At 33.6% G+C, this 16336-nt stretch overlaps 1 protein-coding gene across 3 annotated transcripts in view; it reads left to right on the forward strand.

Moving 5' to 3' along the window:
- The window catches only part of LOC114329280 (nuclear pore complex protein Nup153), a 61739-nt gene that overhangs the window by 36002 nt on the left and 9401 nt on the right, over positions 1–16336 (forward strand). For all 3 annotated transcript variants that reach the window (XM_028278323.2, XM_028278324.2, XM_028278325.2), the window contains 2 exons: positions 6373–7183; positions 10244–10686. In XM_028278323.2, the coding sequence (XP_028134124.1) occupies positions 6373–7183; positions 10244–10686 (1254 nt within the window). The remainder of the gene's footprint in view (positions 1–6372; positions 7184–10243; positions 10687–16336) is intronic.

A 16336-nucleotide genomic window follows, 5' to 3' on the forward strand; every position in this document is an offset into this window, starting at 1 on the left:
GGTAAGCTAGTGGAAAGAAACATTTCTTACTAAATGTTCGTCCTTTCTTTGGGAAGTTTTAGGGACAAGTCTAGTCCTAATTAGTTTGACAGTAATATTGTACAAAATAAAAAGTTTTCTAGACTAGACTACTACTATTAGACTCCAGTAATTTCTACAGAATTTCAATAGTCTTCAGACAACTTTTCAGTACACTTAAATTTAAATTTACTACAACTGATTTGCTGTGGTACCTTGGAAGCTCTGTTTGTTTTTCGTTATAAATATGGGCCCCATTCTAACTGCTTTTTTTGTTTTCATAATGTTCAATTGTAAATTTACGCCATCTTTTACTGAGTTTTCGCAGGAAAAAAGTGTGCTGAAATGTAACAAACTATCATAGTCTAAAATTATTTATCGGATTTTCGCATGAATATATTTTGTCAAAATGAACAATTTTGTAATCTTCATCCCGGATAAAATTAATTATCAGTTTTTAACTTAGAAATATTTCTAATAAAATTAGTAACTTTACACAGGAAAAAGAAGATAAATGATTCTACCGGATTCTCATATTATAAATATGTTTACAACAAAGTATTTTTATCAGTAAAGTTATACAGTGATGAGCGTGCTAATAACCGGCAAAATAGCGCAAAAGATGGAAAACATATTAAATTGTGAGATAGAAAGAAATAAAATAAAAGTTAAATTTAGCGTTAGTAACATATAAATTGACATTATATTGATTGTTTCCCACCTTCAGACGTATCAGAGGAGTATGTCAACTGTAACTGTCACTGTGATAGTGGCATTGCTCAAATTCGTCGGATATATCTAAAGGTGGGAAACAATCAATATAATTTCAATCTACAAGTTACTATCGCTAAATTTAACACCTCCACTAAGTTCATCTCTTTTTATCTCACAACTTAATATGTTTTCCATCTTTTGCGTTATTTTACTGGTTATTAGTGCGCTCATCACTGTATACCGGGTTGGTGTTATTTAAAAATATGAGTTAACGTTTTTTACCATGTTTGGTTTTTATTAGTTATTGTGCTTAAACATGTTAATATCAAATAATAACATTTACCAGTGGTAGGAGACGTGTTTTTACTACAGCAGAAATAAAAATACCGGATTTCATAATTTTGGTATTTATCGGGTTTTCGCTCGAACCCCTCGATATATGGTAGTAATAATATGATATTTTAAACACCACAATCATTAGAAAATTTGTTACTTTTTCTCTGTACCGAGTACTTATTAGGAAATGTGTCAAGTTTTTATTATTTTACTTATTTATTCTATTTCTATAGTAATTATTTCCATCATGTGACACTACAGCCCAATTCGCTCCCTGGCATCCCTCAGCAAACCGCTCCATTTGCTACAGTCTGTAGGATTTCTCTTCCATGATCAACTGCTAAGAAGATTTCTTACATACTCATCCACATCACCCTACCATCATTTTGTCTGTCTTTCAATAGGTCTCTTCCTATTGTTCTAAACCTATTGTGGCATCTTATACAATTTACTGTTTATTTTTTTTAATTAGGAACAAGCCACCATTTTAATTTGAAATTAAATACAGTGATGAGCGTGCTAATAACCGGCAAAATAACGCAAAAGATGGAAAACATATTAAGTTGTGAGATAAAAAGAAATGAAACTAGTGGAGGTGGGAGATTTAGCGATAAAAACCTATACACTTGCATTATGTTTATTGTTTCCCACCTTTAGACGTGTCAGAGGAGTATGTCAACTAAAACTGTCACTGTGACAGTGGCACTTGCCAAACTCGTCCGTGTCCGATATATCTAAAGGTGGGAAACAATAAGCAGAATGTAAATGTCTAGGTTTTATCGCTAAATCTCCCACCTCCACTAGTTTCATTTCTTTTTACTTCACAACTTAATGTGTTTTACGTCTTTTGTGTTATTCAGCCGGTCTGGCACACTGTATATATAGGGTGCCCAGAAACTCTCCCGACAAATGAAGACCAGATATTCCTCAGTTAATTTGAAGATAAGTTAACCCAATTCACCTAGTCCGAAAATGCTTTCTAAGGGAGCTAGAGCTCTTTAAAGGTGGCGTTTTGTAAATAGTTTTTTTAAATAGCTCCACAACGCTTCTATTTAGAAAACCGAAAACTCATAAGTCTATTTATCTTCCAAAGATAAATCGATTCCATCAATTGCGAATTTCTAGTACCGGTCATAGGCGTCCGTTTTGGGTAGGACAACGGGTATTTTATTACATAACTTTTTTGTCTTTTACTCTTTCTGGGCATTTCTGACACAGAATTATTAAATTGTGAGGTATTAAAATACTAAAAGGTACTCTTGCTTTAAGTCGGTAGGATGCACAGTTTTCTAGAAAAATCAATTTGAGCATTTTTCGTTTGTTGAATTTAAAAAAAAAATCACAAAAAAAACTATTTAGAAAAACGAAAAATGGTACGTTTATTTATCTTCCAGAGATAAATCCATTTAGTTCCTCAAATGCGAAATTCCATTACCGGTCATATGCGTAGGTTTTTGGTAGGTCAACGATTATTTTGTCTCATAACTTTTTTTATCTTTAATTTTTAAGCATTTTTGACTCTTGGTGATGAACTTATGAGGTGTTCTAGTACTAAAAGTTACTCTTGCTTTAAGTCGGTAAAATATACCGTTTTTATCTGAAATTTTTTTAAAATTGAAAAAACGAAAAATTTTCGAGTTGATTTTTCTAGAAAACGGTGCATCCTACTGACTTAAAGCAAGAGTGCCTTTTGGTACTAGAATACCTCACGATTTAATAATCCAGTGTGAAAAATGCTTGGAATATAAAAAAACAGTTGCGATAAAATATCCGTTTCCCTTTTGTTCTGAAGCTATTTTCTTGTGGCATTTTTACAATTTTAACTATTTATAATGGGAAATAAGCCACAATATTATTAAAAAATGATTTTTATTAACGTTTCGACACCCAAATCGGGTGCCGTTGTCAAAATACAAAATACTACTAACATTAATAAAAATGTTGTTGCTTAGTAAAAAGAATTCTTCTAATAATTTATTTAATGTGACTCATTTATATCGGCAATTCAGATACAAACATTTTAAAGTAGAAGACTTTAAAATGATATTGCCAATATTTATGAGTTGCGTTCCTGGGACGACTTTACTGAAAGATAGTTCATTCGATTACATGAAATCAACCCCAACTCAAGAATATCCGTCACAAAAAAATCATAGCATGTGATCTGTCTTTAAAAAGACAACCACATGCAATGGTGACATTAAAATTCTCGCGTTAGAGATCTCATAGTAAATCACGAAGAAAAACCTCGTGATACTATCCCGACATCGTAAGTATTTGGTCTTACATTTAATTTACTCTCAAAATTAATACCAAATTCTGACTTTACTATAATCTTGTTTAAATTATAAGTAATATCAATAATACATGGATATCTGTATAAGTAATACTAAAATATAAAATATGTACTAACTCGACTATTGATTTACTAATTGTGGTATTTTCTTTCTATTGACTTCCTCTTTCAGTATGGGTATCCACATCCTACTGCATTCCACCGAGGTATTTGCGACACAATTGGTTTCGTTTAGCATAATTAGAGCCGCTTCTTTGATTTTTCTCTTTTTACTATCTGTTTCTTTCAGGACTATACTTGAATCTCTCCACTGAACTCTATGTTCATTATCCCATGCGTGTTGACATATTTGAGATCTATCAAATTCTCTATTTTTAATATAAGATTGATGTTCACTTGTTCTAACGTTTAATGGTCTTGATGTTTCACCTATATAAAACTGTTCGCATTCAAGTATAGATTCAAGTATAGTCCTGAAACAGATAGTAAAAAGAGAAAAATCAAAGAAGCGGCTCTAATTATGCTAAACGAAACCAATTGTGTCGCAAATACCTCGGTGGAATGCAGTAGGATGTGGATACCCATACTGAAAGAGGAAGTCAATAGAAAGAAAATACCACAATTAGTAAGTCAATAGTCGAGTTAGTACATATTTTATATTTTAGTATTACTTATACATATATCCATGTATTATTGATATTACTTATAATTTAAACAAAATTATAGTAAAGTCAGAATTTGGTATTAATTTTGAGAGGAAATTAAATGTAAGACCAAATACTTGCGATGTCGGGATAGTATCACGAGGTTTTTCCTGGTTTTCCCTCGTGATTTACTATGAGATCTCTAACGCGAGAATTTTAATGTCACCGTTGCATGTGGTTGTCTTTTTAAAGACAGATCACATGCTATGATTTTTTTGTGACGGATATTCTTGAGTTGGGGTTGATTTCATGTAATCGAATGAACTATCTTTCAGTAAAGTCGTCCTAGGAACGCAACTCATAAATATTGGCAATATCATTTTAAAGTCTTCTACTTTAAAATGTATCATATGTATCTGAATTGCCGATATAAATGAGTCAAATTAAATAAATTATTAGAAGAATTTTTTTTACTAAGCAACAACATTTTTATTTATGTTAGTAGTATTTTGTATTTTGACAACGGCACCCGATTTGGGCGTCGAAACGTTAATAAAAATCATTTTTTAATAATATTGTGGCTTATTTCCCATTATAAATAGTTAAAATCCGTTGCCCTACCCAAAACGGGCGCCTATGACCGGTACTAGAAATTTGTAATTGATGGAATTGATTTATCTCTAGAAGATAAATAAGCGTACCAGTTTTCGTTGTACTAAATAGAGGCGTTCTGGAGATATTTAAGAAAAGCTAATTCCAAGACGCCATCTTCAAAGAGTTCTAGCTTTCTTAGGAGGCATTTTCAGACTAGGTGAATTGGGTTAAATTGTCTTAAAATTATCAGAGGAATCTCCTGTTTTCGTTTGTCGGTAGAGTTTCTGGACACCCTGTATTTGGAATTTCAATTTTCACTTCCGAATTCGTTACTCAAAATACAAAACATTAATAAATGAAACATATTTTGTTTTTGTTGCTCGGTAAAACCATTCTTCTAATAATATTTAAGATCTCTTCCCATTCATTCAACAATAAAGATTTATTTAGCAGTCGTATAAAAAACACTCACTGGCACAAAATTCCACCACCCAAAATTTTTTATTAAGTTTGACAATCTATAACTTTATTATTTTTGTACTTCGATTTTCAAGATTCTTGCATCAGTTTATAGGTACATGTATTGATGCCATTTTTTATTATTCTGGTAACAAAAAATTATTGCTTAGGTGCCATTATACGGGGGTGAATGGAAGAGTTGTATTTTCTCCTAACTTTAAAAAATTCTGTGGAAAAATTGGAGGCCTGATTTTGTTTCATACTCCTTTTGTATTATCCTGGAGGTATCACTAAGGTTTTGTTTTTTGAATTATTCGAAAATCTCTTTTCTTGTCAAAGAGCTGTCAATAAACACACTGCTTTGAAGATTTATTTAATTAAAAATATCAAACGCACTAAAATTAACAAAACAAAATTAACAACAAAGTAAAACAATTCAATAGCGGGTATGTCCAACCTCTTGCAGCAACGACTGCTCGCAATCTGTTTGGCATCGAATAAAGATGTGCCTGGAGAATAGCCCGATATTCCTCTAACTACTACTACCCTCTACCATAACTGTACCAAATTTTCTGGAGGCCCAGGATGACGGCGAATAGCTTTTTTTACTTCATTTCATAAATTCTAAATAGGATTGAGATCTGGGCTGCATGCTGGCCATTCTAAACTTATCAATCCAACCTCTATTTTACGAGTCAATCAGTGATTTTATTTACAAAAAATGGTACAGCTCTTACAAGAAAAGAGATATTTCGATAATTCAAAAAATCAAAATTTTAGTGGTGCCTCCGGGATAATATGACAGGACTATGAAACAAAATCAGCTCTTCCATTTTTTAAAGTTAGGAGAAGATACAACGCTTCTATTCACCCCTGTATAATGCCATGCCAGCAAAGTTTTTGTGTTACCGGAATAATACCAAACGATATCAATACATGTACCTACAAACTGGTGTAAGAATCTTGAAAATCAGAGCACAAATAATAAAGTTATGAATTGTCAAACTTAATCAAAAATTTTGGGTGGCGGTGAGGGTATTATACACAGGTGAGTCGTCGCATGCCGTGTTGTACACAGACGAGTTTAAGCTCGGGTAGGTACCGTTATAAATACAGCTATAACTTCGTTTCTATTTCGAATTTCTTAATATAATTTTAGGGTAGTATTTCTATCATACAAAGGATTTTTTTTTTCATAAAGAAAATCAAAATTTTTTGAAAACTGAATCGGGGACTTTGAAAAGTTCCCTTAAATAATGATTTTTTTATGTATCCTCTTTACTTAGTTATATTTCTATGTATTCGTTTTAGGTATGTATGGTAAGGAATCAAATGGATCGTAGTAAATGTCAATGCTGTGAAGCTCTGAAACCAGGAGCTCCAAAACCAACTGCTCAAGAAACTGGAAAATTGTCTACAACAAAGTACAACTTTGGTTTGGACAAGACAGCAACTACGCAGTTCAAATTTGGAATTCAGCCGATAGCTACAGGAGAATCTACTTTAACGAAAGTACCCACGCCTGTTGGTACAGAAACTAAACTAAACAGTAGTACAACGCCTACTTTTTCATTTGGTGTTAAACCTAGTACAGAGAAAAAGCCTGAAGTGGAACCTCCACAACCTGGTGGTAGCAAAGCAGTTGCTGTTGTTAGTGGAACTGTTTTACCAGAAAAAACATCAAGTACCATTTCCACCTTTGCTAAGCCGGAAGAGAAAACTGCTCTTCCAACAGTTGCTGCTGCAAAGGAATTAAGTACAGCACCCACTGCTGCTGTAAATGATTTGAATTCGGCGAGTCATAAGCCTGCATTTAGTTTTGCTGCGGATAAATCCAAGCCTATTGCCAAATTTGAATTTTCTAAACCGGCTGTACCTGCGGCAACCAATTCAGTTGAGCCTCCACCAAACAAAGTAATCAAGTCGTCGCTTAATCCAGGATTTTCTTTTGGGAAAGCAGTCAATTCCGCTGGTGCCAGTACTGCACCTGTGTTTGGACAGAATACTCCATCTGCTACTCCCGTGTTTGGTCAAGATACAGCGACATCTCAATCGACATTTGGACAAAACAGTTCAACAGGCATAACACTGTTTGGACAAAATAAGTCATCTAGTAGTACAAGTAAGTATTTTTAGATTCAAATATATGGATATTTTAAGGAAAAAAATCTATGTTGTGCTTGGAGAAGTGTCAACAAAAGTGTTTTAGATAGGCTTGGAAATCACACTCAGGAGTATGGGCTTTTCCCTTAAGGGGTTACATAGGTCTTGCGGGTAAAAAAAGTTACTTTTTAAAAAAATTATTTATTTATTATTTATTTACGGACCGAAGTCCATTAGTACATGATACAATTAAAATGTCACACAAATTAGAAAAATAAGATCTAGTAGGTACAAAATTGGTAAATACATAACAAACAATAATAAAGAATAAAATTACTTGCTCTCATTTAACAATTGAGAGCTAGAACATTTTGAAATTGACAAATACAACTTATCCTAGAACAAAGACAATAACAGTAGTTGACAAATCAGTCTTGAAATTAGAACATTAAGTTAAGTATAAATGTAATTGTGTGGAAAACGCAGTAAAGTCGTTCACAACGAAATCAATTTGCGGAGATAATGTGTTTGCTAATTTAATAGTTAAATAGTTATATCTCGAAAACTAAAAATTATTTTTATTTATTATTGGAACATGTAAAAGTATGGTACTTAAGGTACTCTCAAAAAAAATTTCATCCAAAAATATTCATTTTTGTAGAGTTGACTGCAATTTTTCGACAACAGCTCTTTTTTTTGTGGTGGGCAGCATAACTAAGTTCAGTCTCATCTGAAATCAAAAAATCAAAAAGTTTTTTGTAGTTTATACCTCTGGCTAGTGAATGAACGAAGGAATTAAAAAAAAAATGAAATTTGAAGATTTTATATAAGTTTAAACACATTTTGGACCCCAATTTTTCTTATTTTTTCAAAAATGACCATTTTTAAAGTAGTTTTTTTTATAAAGCAAAAACGACTTCGCCTAATAAAAATTCCTTCGTTCATTCACTAGCCAGAGGTATAAACTACAAGAAACTTTTTGATTTCAGATGAGACTGGGATTAGTTATGCTGCCCACCGCAAAAAAAGGGCTGTTGTCAAAAAATTGCAGTCAACTCTACATATGTAAATGAATATTTGTGGCTGAAATTTTTTTGAGAGTACCTTAAGTAATATACTTTTATATGTTCCAATTATAAATAAAAATAATTTTCAGTTTTTGAGATATAATTTTTTTTAAAAGTTACTTTTTTTTACCCGCAGGACCTATGTAACCCCTTAAGGGATGTAATTCAAATAAACTAATAAACGTCAAAATTCATAGTAAAACCAGTTGGGTGCTGTATTCTTTGGTAAAACTTATTGTGATTTATATAGACAATCGGCTTAATTTTGTGATACTATTTCTTCTTGTGCTACTCCTAAATTATTAAGGCTATCCTGACCTTGTTTACAGCTGGCCTAAAAAGTTCATTAGTGGTGCAGCCAAACCACTCTCAAATTCCGCAACCATGACATTCTTTTACGGCCTGAATTCTGTTTTCTTTTTCCTTGCATTATATTTTGAAAGTTATCTGTATTTATGTCCTCTCATCAGATGACCCAAACATTCGAGTTTTTTTCGTTTTATTAACAAAATTTCTAGGTTTTTTCCTATCCTTCATATTACTTTAAGGTTTGTGACTCTACACTTAAGAGCAAAAAATCGACTCACTCGATAAATTGTACACGTTAGATGACTCGAATTTCCTAAACCTGTTGTCCGATATGAGTGATTTTTTTAGTATGTAAAGGTACGATTCCGCCAAAACTGCAGACGGCAGTTACAGTTGTTACCATGACAGACGTCATTACTTTGCACTATTAATTTGTTTAATTATTAGACTAAGAGCCGCTATAGGTGAATTTTCTTAATAACTTAAATAGTAGAACCTAAAAGAAAAGGTTTCAACACTGTGCCGTCACTTTTCAGTGGCACATGCGTCGACAGTGGCGCATCAAATTTTCCACTTATGGACGGGATACATAAATTAAAAAATACCCTGCCTCACTACCAGAATGAATTTTTTTTTCATTTATTTAAGTTCTATGTGATTAAGACATAAGATTCATGGTAATTTTAACCCACCACCCCCTTCCCCCTGCCCCACCATCAAAAACTTTATTTTTCGATTTAATTTTTTTTGGAGGGATGCAATCAATTTTAAAATTTCAAAAAAAATTCACACGCATAGTTAAGGTTTTTATAAAACACGTCTATTCTTATAGACATGGGGTTGAGTGTACATAACCTAAAAAAATTAAATTTTTTTTTTTTTTTTGCAAAAAAGTTATAACTTTTTTTTGGGGATAACTGCAGATCAATTTTTTTCTTAATCTTGTGTATTTTATCAAACACTATATTTCTAATTTTTTTCAGATTTTTCTGTCACCTTCAAAAAACGCTGGTCACCTTCAAAAATCCAAAACAACTGGTTTTTAAGGGGGTTTTGGGGGGTTTGAACATGTTTCTCCCATTTTTAAATATTCTAAAGCTAAAGGACTCAGTTACTTCAAGTTACATATTATAACCTATAAAATCGAAATTGATTTGATATATATATAGGGAAAATCCCCAAAAAACAGTTTTTCGGATTCTTGAAGGTGGCGAACCTTAAAAATAAGAAATATAGTGTTTGATAAAACACACAAGATTAAGAAAAAATTAGACCTCCAGCTATTCCCCAAAAAAAGTTATACGCTTTTTTGAAAAAACATTTTTTTTCAAATTTTTTGAGGTTATGAACACTCCACCTACGGGTCTATAAAAAATAGACATGTATAAAAGCTATGCGTGTGAATTTTTTTAAATTTTAAAATTGATTGCATCCCAGCAAAAAAAAATAAAAACGAAAAATGAAGTTTTTGATGGTGGGGGAAGGGGGTGGTGCGTTAAAATTACGCTGAATCTTATGTGTTAATCACATAGAACTTAAAAAAATTAAAAAAAATTGAATTCTGTTAGTAAGCGAGGGTAACTTTTAATTTATTTATCCCGTCCATAAGTGGAAAGTTCGGCGCATTCCTCACCACTCACTTTGTATATAAGTATTATATATTTTTTATATGTATGTGAGAATTCATAGATTTTTGTCTTTAGGTGGTAATAATGGTATTGATGCTAAGCCTGCTCCAGCCTTTGGAATTCCTGCTAAACCAGCAGTTGACCTTCCGCCTACCAATACAACAGTCTCGAAATCATTCTCTTTCACCAAACCCAACGTGGAACCGGCGACTAATGCCCCAGTATTCAACTTCGGGCAGTCCGCCAGTCAAGCCGTCAGCGCAGCCACTACCCAATCGTCAGGCTTCAGCTTTGGCCAGGCTGCGAAAGCGCCAGTTTTCAGTTTCACTGGAGCTAAGACAGACAGTGGATCCACTACGAATATGTTTAGTGCAGCTGGCAAAAATGGACCTTTTAATTTTGGTGGTAGTAGCCAGAATGCTGATACCCAGAAGGCGGGATTTAATTTTGGAGCTTCTTCCACGACCCCGACGCCAGCGTTTAATATGACACCAACACAACCAGCAGCACATGCAGCGGTAAGTAGTATTTTTAACCCCTTAAGGCCGGCCGTTGTATGAAAGAGAGGTCCCCTACTTTCGGTGCAACAGAGAGAAAAGATTCTTTCCCGAGAGATGCTGCCTCTATCAGAGAAATAACGCAATAGATATCTAAGTGAGGCAGCATAGCCGGCCGATATATAGTTTAGTTTGGTTCTTAATCAGTACAGAGAGGTATGCAGGTGCGGCCTCGCTAAGACGACTCGAAATCGTTTTATATATCAGGTGCGAACTTTTAGTTTTCTAGGTGGTCTCGCTGAAAATTTTACTCGGATAAATACTGTGCTCGTATCTCGTGGTAAAATCTAAACCAAAAGTATTGGAGAAATCTATTTCGCATATTGGTTCATCATAGTTTGTTACCTACTTCTCATGTCCCAATATTATAAAATTATACCAGGGAAGAACAATTATATCACTCAAATATGTCTAATTGTCTATTTTAGAATGAAAATGTCTATGTATTTTAATGAAAGCTTATAACCAAGGATGGTACTAAAGATGAGAAATTTGACCAAGGCTGTCTGTCCATCTGTCCGCCCAACCGCGAATGTAACTACTCCGTCATTATGCCAGGTAGAATGACAAATGAGGTGTCGAATGAATGGTTATAATCCAACGATGGTACTAAAGATAAGCAATTTGGTCCGTCGGTCTGCCTGACCGCGAATATAACTCCTCCGTCACTGTACCAGGTAGAATGGCAAATAAGGTGTCGAATGCAAGTTTGTAACCGAGGATGGTACTAAAGATGAAAAATTTGACCAAGGCTGTCTGTCCATCTGTCCGCCCGACCGCGAATGTAACTACTCCGTCATTATGCCAGGGAAAATGACAAATGAGGTTTCGAATGAACGATTATAATCCAACGATGGTACTAAAGATCAGCAATTTGGTCCGTCGGTCTGCCTGACCGCGGATATAACTCCTCCGTCACTGTACCAGGTAGAATGACCAATAAGGTGTCGAATGAAAGCTTATAACCAAGGATGGTAGTAAAGATGAGAAATTTGACCAAGGCTGTCTGTCCATCTGTTCGTCCGACCGCGAATGTAACTACTCCGTCATTATGCCAGGTAAAATGACAAATGAGGTGTGGAATGAACGGTTATAATCCAACGATGGTACTAAAGATAAGCAATATTATGTCAAAATAATTTTATTTTATCGAATTATCGCGCTAATGTCATTAAAACATGAGCACAATAAGCTAATTTGAAATAAATTAGTAAATAATATCTAAATATTAGTTTATTGCATGTATTATAATATTTTATAATGCCATATGACAAGGTATTTTACTTTCCCGCACGTCGTGCGTGAAAGTGCAACTTTCGGAAACGAAATGCGTGCGTGAATCTTTAGTACCATCATTGGATTATAACCGTTCACTGTACACTCGTCACCTCATCTGTCATTCTGCCTGGCATAATGACGGAGTAGTTACATTCGCGGTCGGACGGACCGATGGACAGACAGCCTTGGTCTAATTTCTCATCGTTAGTACCATCCTTGGATTATAAGCTTTCACTCGACACTTCATTTGTCATTCTACCTGGTACAGTGACGGAGGAGTTATATTCGCGGTCAGGCAGACCGACGGACCAAATTGCTCATCTTTAGTACCATCGTTGGATTATAACCGTTCATTCGACACCTCATTTGTCATTCTACCTGGCATAATGACGGAGTGGTTACATTCGCGGTCGGACGGACAGATGAACAGACAGCATTGGTCAAATTTCTCATCTTTAGTACCATCCTTGGTTATAAGCTTTCATTCGACACCTTATTGGTCATTCTACCTGGTACAGTGACGGAGGAGTTATATTCGCGGTCAGGCAGACCGACGTACCAAATTGCTTATCTTTAGTACCATCCTTGGATTACAAGCTTTCATTCGACACCTCATTTGTCATTCTATCTGGTACAGTGACGGAGGAGTTATATTCGCGGTCAGGCAGACCGACGGACCAAATTGCTTATCTTTAGTACCATCGTTGGATTATAACCGTTCATTCGACACCTCATTTGTCATTCTACCTGGCATAATGACGAGTAGTTATATGCGCGGTCGGACGTACCGACGGCCAGACAGTATAAATTTCTCATCTTTAGTAGCATTCTTGGATTATAAGCATTCATTTGACAACTTTATTCGGCAAAAATATTTCTTGGGGATTTTTTGTCCGGGATTCTTTGCGGGGATATTTTGCCAAAAAAAATTGTGGGGATTATGTGTCCGGGATTTTTTGTGGGGATTATTTGTCCGGGGATTATTTGTGAGGATTTTTCGTGGGGATTTTTTGTCCGGTATAATTTGTGGGGATTTTTTTGTCCGGGATTATATTTGTCCGGACTCCTAGTAAACTCATATTCGTCAAATACCGAAATTTCCAAAGGAAAGTTTCAAACGGGCCATTACGCTCCTGAATTTTTTAGGTTTTTATAATTTTTTTCGTAGCGCCATCTTATACGTAATGGCTACATTAACATAGCTTAGATTCTTACAGATTCCTATACTCTTTTCGTATTATATGTCCAAGATTTACGTTTCACATGCCAATTTCTATTAATTGAAGAAATTTATTTTAAAAGTACACCACGCAAAAAGTACTTTATTACTTCACATTATTTTAACGTTACTTCCTTCCATTACATATATATTAGTGCTAGACGAAATTTTATCATGAAATTCATTTAAATACTTGAGTAATTTAGATATAAACGCTCTTATATTTATTGAGAAAAAAGCAAAACTTTCACATTTTTTTATAAACAGTACACAGCAGGTAGGATAGCAAAAATATGGCTGTAATTAGCGAGATATATTGTTAGTAGGTTAAGCATTTTTCGGTATACATATATGCTCTAGATTATGAGTGGTGTACTTTATAAAGGTGATGGGATAGCCCATACTTATAACATTACCAATGGCCGGCCTTAACGTGCATACTCGAGTTGACACAAGCACGCTAAACTGTCCAAATGACATTCAAAAATGCACATTTAGATTCGTATGCGAAATGAAATTTTTCATTCGAGTTAACTCATATACGCAGAAATTCGATTGAATTCGAAAATACGACCCCTGTTTTGTGCTATTTGGTACTAGTTTCTCCCCACTTTTGCGAAGACTATTGTGATATCGCCTTGTGAGAACAATAGTGACGAAACTTCAAAATGAACATTTAGAGATAATCGTATTTGAAGTTTTGATGAAACTGCTAAACAGTATAACTGACTTATAGGTAATCATTTTGCAAAATTTTTCTAATAATGTGCTTTCTAGATATGTAAACCAATTATTAGTAGAAGTAATTTTATTTGAAGAAAAGATGGATATTGCATTTATTTTTGATTTTTTTTCTGCGTTACGCCATTATTGCATTATCGAAGGTGTTTAATTTGATGTTTCGCCACTATACTTTAATACTACTATACTACAACAGTTTAGTTTCTGTTTTAAATAATTAAAAAATTTACTTTTAAAAATAAATTAAACGCATCAAATAAAATATTTTATTGTACACACCAGTTATGCGCAAAATGAAACTAAAGTACAATAGAAAAATAACAAAATAAGATCTTAAGTAATAATTATGAAAACGATAAACATGATAAAAGATAAAAAGTAAGCAAAAGAACTATGAATAGTAAAATTAAATTTATCATTTCACTCACGTATGTTTCGTATTTCAAACTACTAAAGAAATGATTGTGGGTAGAAGGGATTGATTTATTTTGTAAGACTTCTTTTTAGAAATGAATATTGGTTCTCGATAGTGTGGAATTAATCAATACTGATCCAAAGTGGATAGACGCTTTCTTGATTTGCTATTTCTAAGTACCTAAGAACGATTGAAACTGAGTTTCTCTGTAAGAAGTTTTTTAAAAAGAACACAAAAGCAAAAACGACCACACAGACAAAAGTGCTCATTCGCCACTATTGCACATTGTACTACTATCTTTAATAAAATACCAAATATTTCAAATACATGTAGGCACGGCGTAATTACAGATTCGCCAGTATTGATAGAAAGTTTGGCGTGCTTTCGTCGTTCATGCATCAAAATATTTGACAAATTCACAATACCATAAAGACTTGTAGGCGCCCTCTAGTAATAAGGAAATTAAATAATTGTTAGCCGATATTGCACATAAAAGAGGGCATATTTAGATGTCGATTGATGGACTTAACTCAAAAACGTTAATTTTCGAGTTTCGCCACTATTGTTCTCACTAGGCGATATTTGGATTTGTCATCACTTCTGTTTTATTTAAATTAATTTTTAACCTTCATCGGACTGGCCGGGGTCCATTTTCACCCTAAATCGCAATTTTTGGCTGTTACTTTATAGATTATAATTTTTAATAGGCACTCTTCCATCTATCTGTAGTTTATATATTTTAAAATCAATGGGAGAATCCCAATAGTTGGCTGTATACCATAGTTTAAAAAACCAATACAGAAGTAAAAACTTCGAGATGTATTCTGGTATAAAATCGTTTATTTAAAACTATAAAATGTCATCGATTGCAGAAAGTTTTCGCTCTAAACAGAACATCTTCAGTGCCTAGAATGAAGTATTTCCACGTTAGTTTAAAGCAAAAGGTTAAAAATGTGACTGTTAAAATGAAAAATGTGGGAATACTTACATCCTGCCGAGTATTTTGAAACTAGCACACTGTAAATAGTGTTAACATCATCATATATGGTTTACATAATATAATATGTTAAAATGTTATGACTACAAGTCGATGTTAATGGATAAAGTGGAACACATGCTAAAAGGGTGCCATGGTTCCCTGCTCGAAGATACTAGGTACTTGCCAATTCAATGGGCACAGACCAACTGAGAAATTATGAAGTGGATATACAATTTGACAAGGGTGACATGACATGACAAGATAAAGCCAATTTTTGGTTAAAGTTTCATTTGATTTTGGATTTTTTAATAAAATGCGAAGGTTTGTCTGCAAAAATAATTTAAATTATTTGAATAATAAAATCTACTGTAAAGTTTAAATTAGCAACTCTCTATTCCAGAATAACTTATAGAATCATTAAATTTAATGCAGATATATTACGTGGTTTAAGTTGTGACGTCATCGGATGTGAAATGACGAGATGAAAGTTGAGTTTTGTTGAAACAAGGAAATACACTACATAATAAAAGATAATTGGACTTGCGTGGAAAAACAAAGCTAAACAAGCCTAGAAAACCAGTATTTAAGAGTATTTTTATGTGATGAAATGTTGGTTGCCTAACAAGGCAAGCAGGCAACAGGTTGAAGGTAAATGGTAGAATATTGCGAGAAAACAGTATATATACAAAAGGTGGCTATTTATTGTGTTAAATTTATTATTATACTATTGTAATGAATAATTATGTCTATTAAAAGTTGGAAAATAGTTGTTAACAAAATTAAATAACTAAAGATTACTGTTAGTGAGGTAGATATATGTGTGAAGGATATGATTGTATATAGTATTGTGAAATGAATGAAAGTATGTAATAATATAATAAAATTAAACTATGTGACATAAAGTCTAATTCATCTTTATGTAGTTTTGAAAGGACTGAATGAATTGGAAGTAATGTATCTTGATAGTCTACCAACGTAG

The sequence above is a fragment of the Diabrotica virgifera genome, chromosome 9 (genome assembly GCF_917563875.1).
Source record: "Diabrotica virgifera virgifera chromosome 9, PGI_DIABVI_V3a".
NCBI classification, from domain to species: domain Eukaryota; kingdom Metazoa; phylum Arthropoda; class Insecta; order Coleoptera; family Chrysomelidae; genus Diabrotica; species Diabrotica virgifera.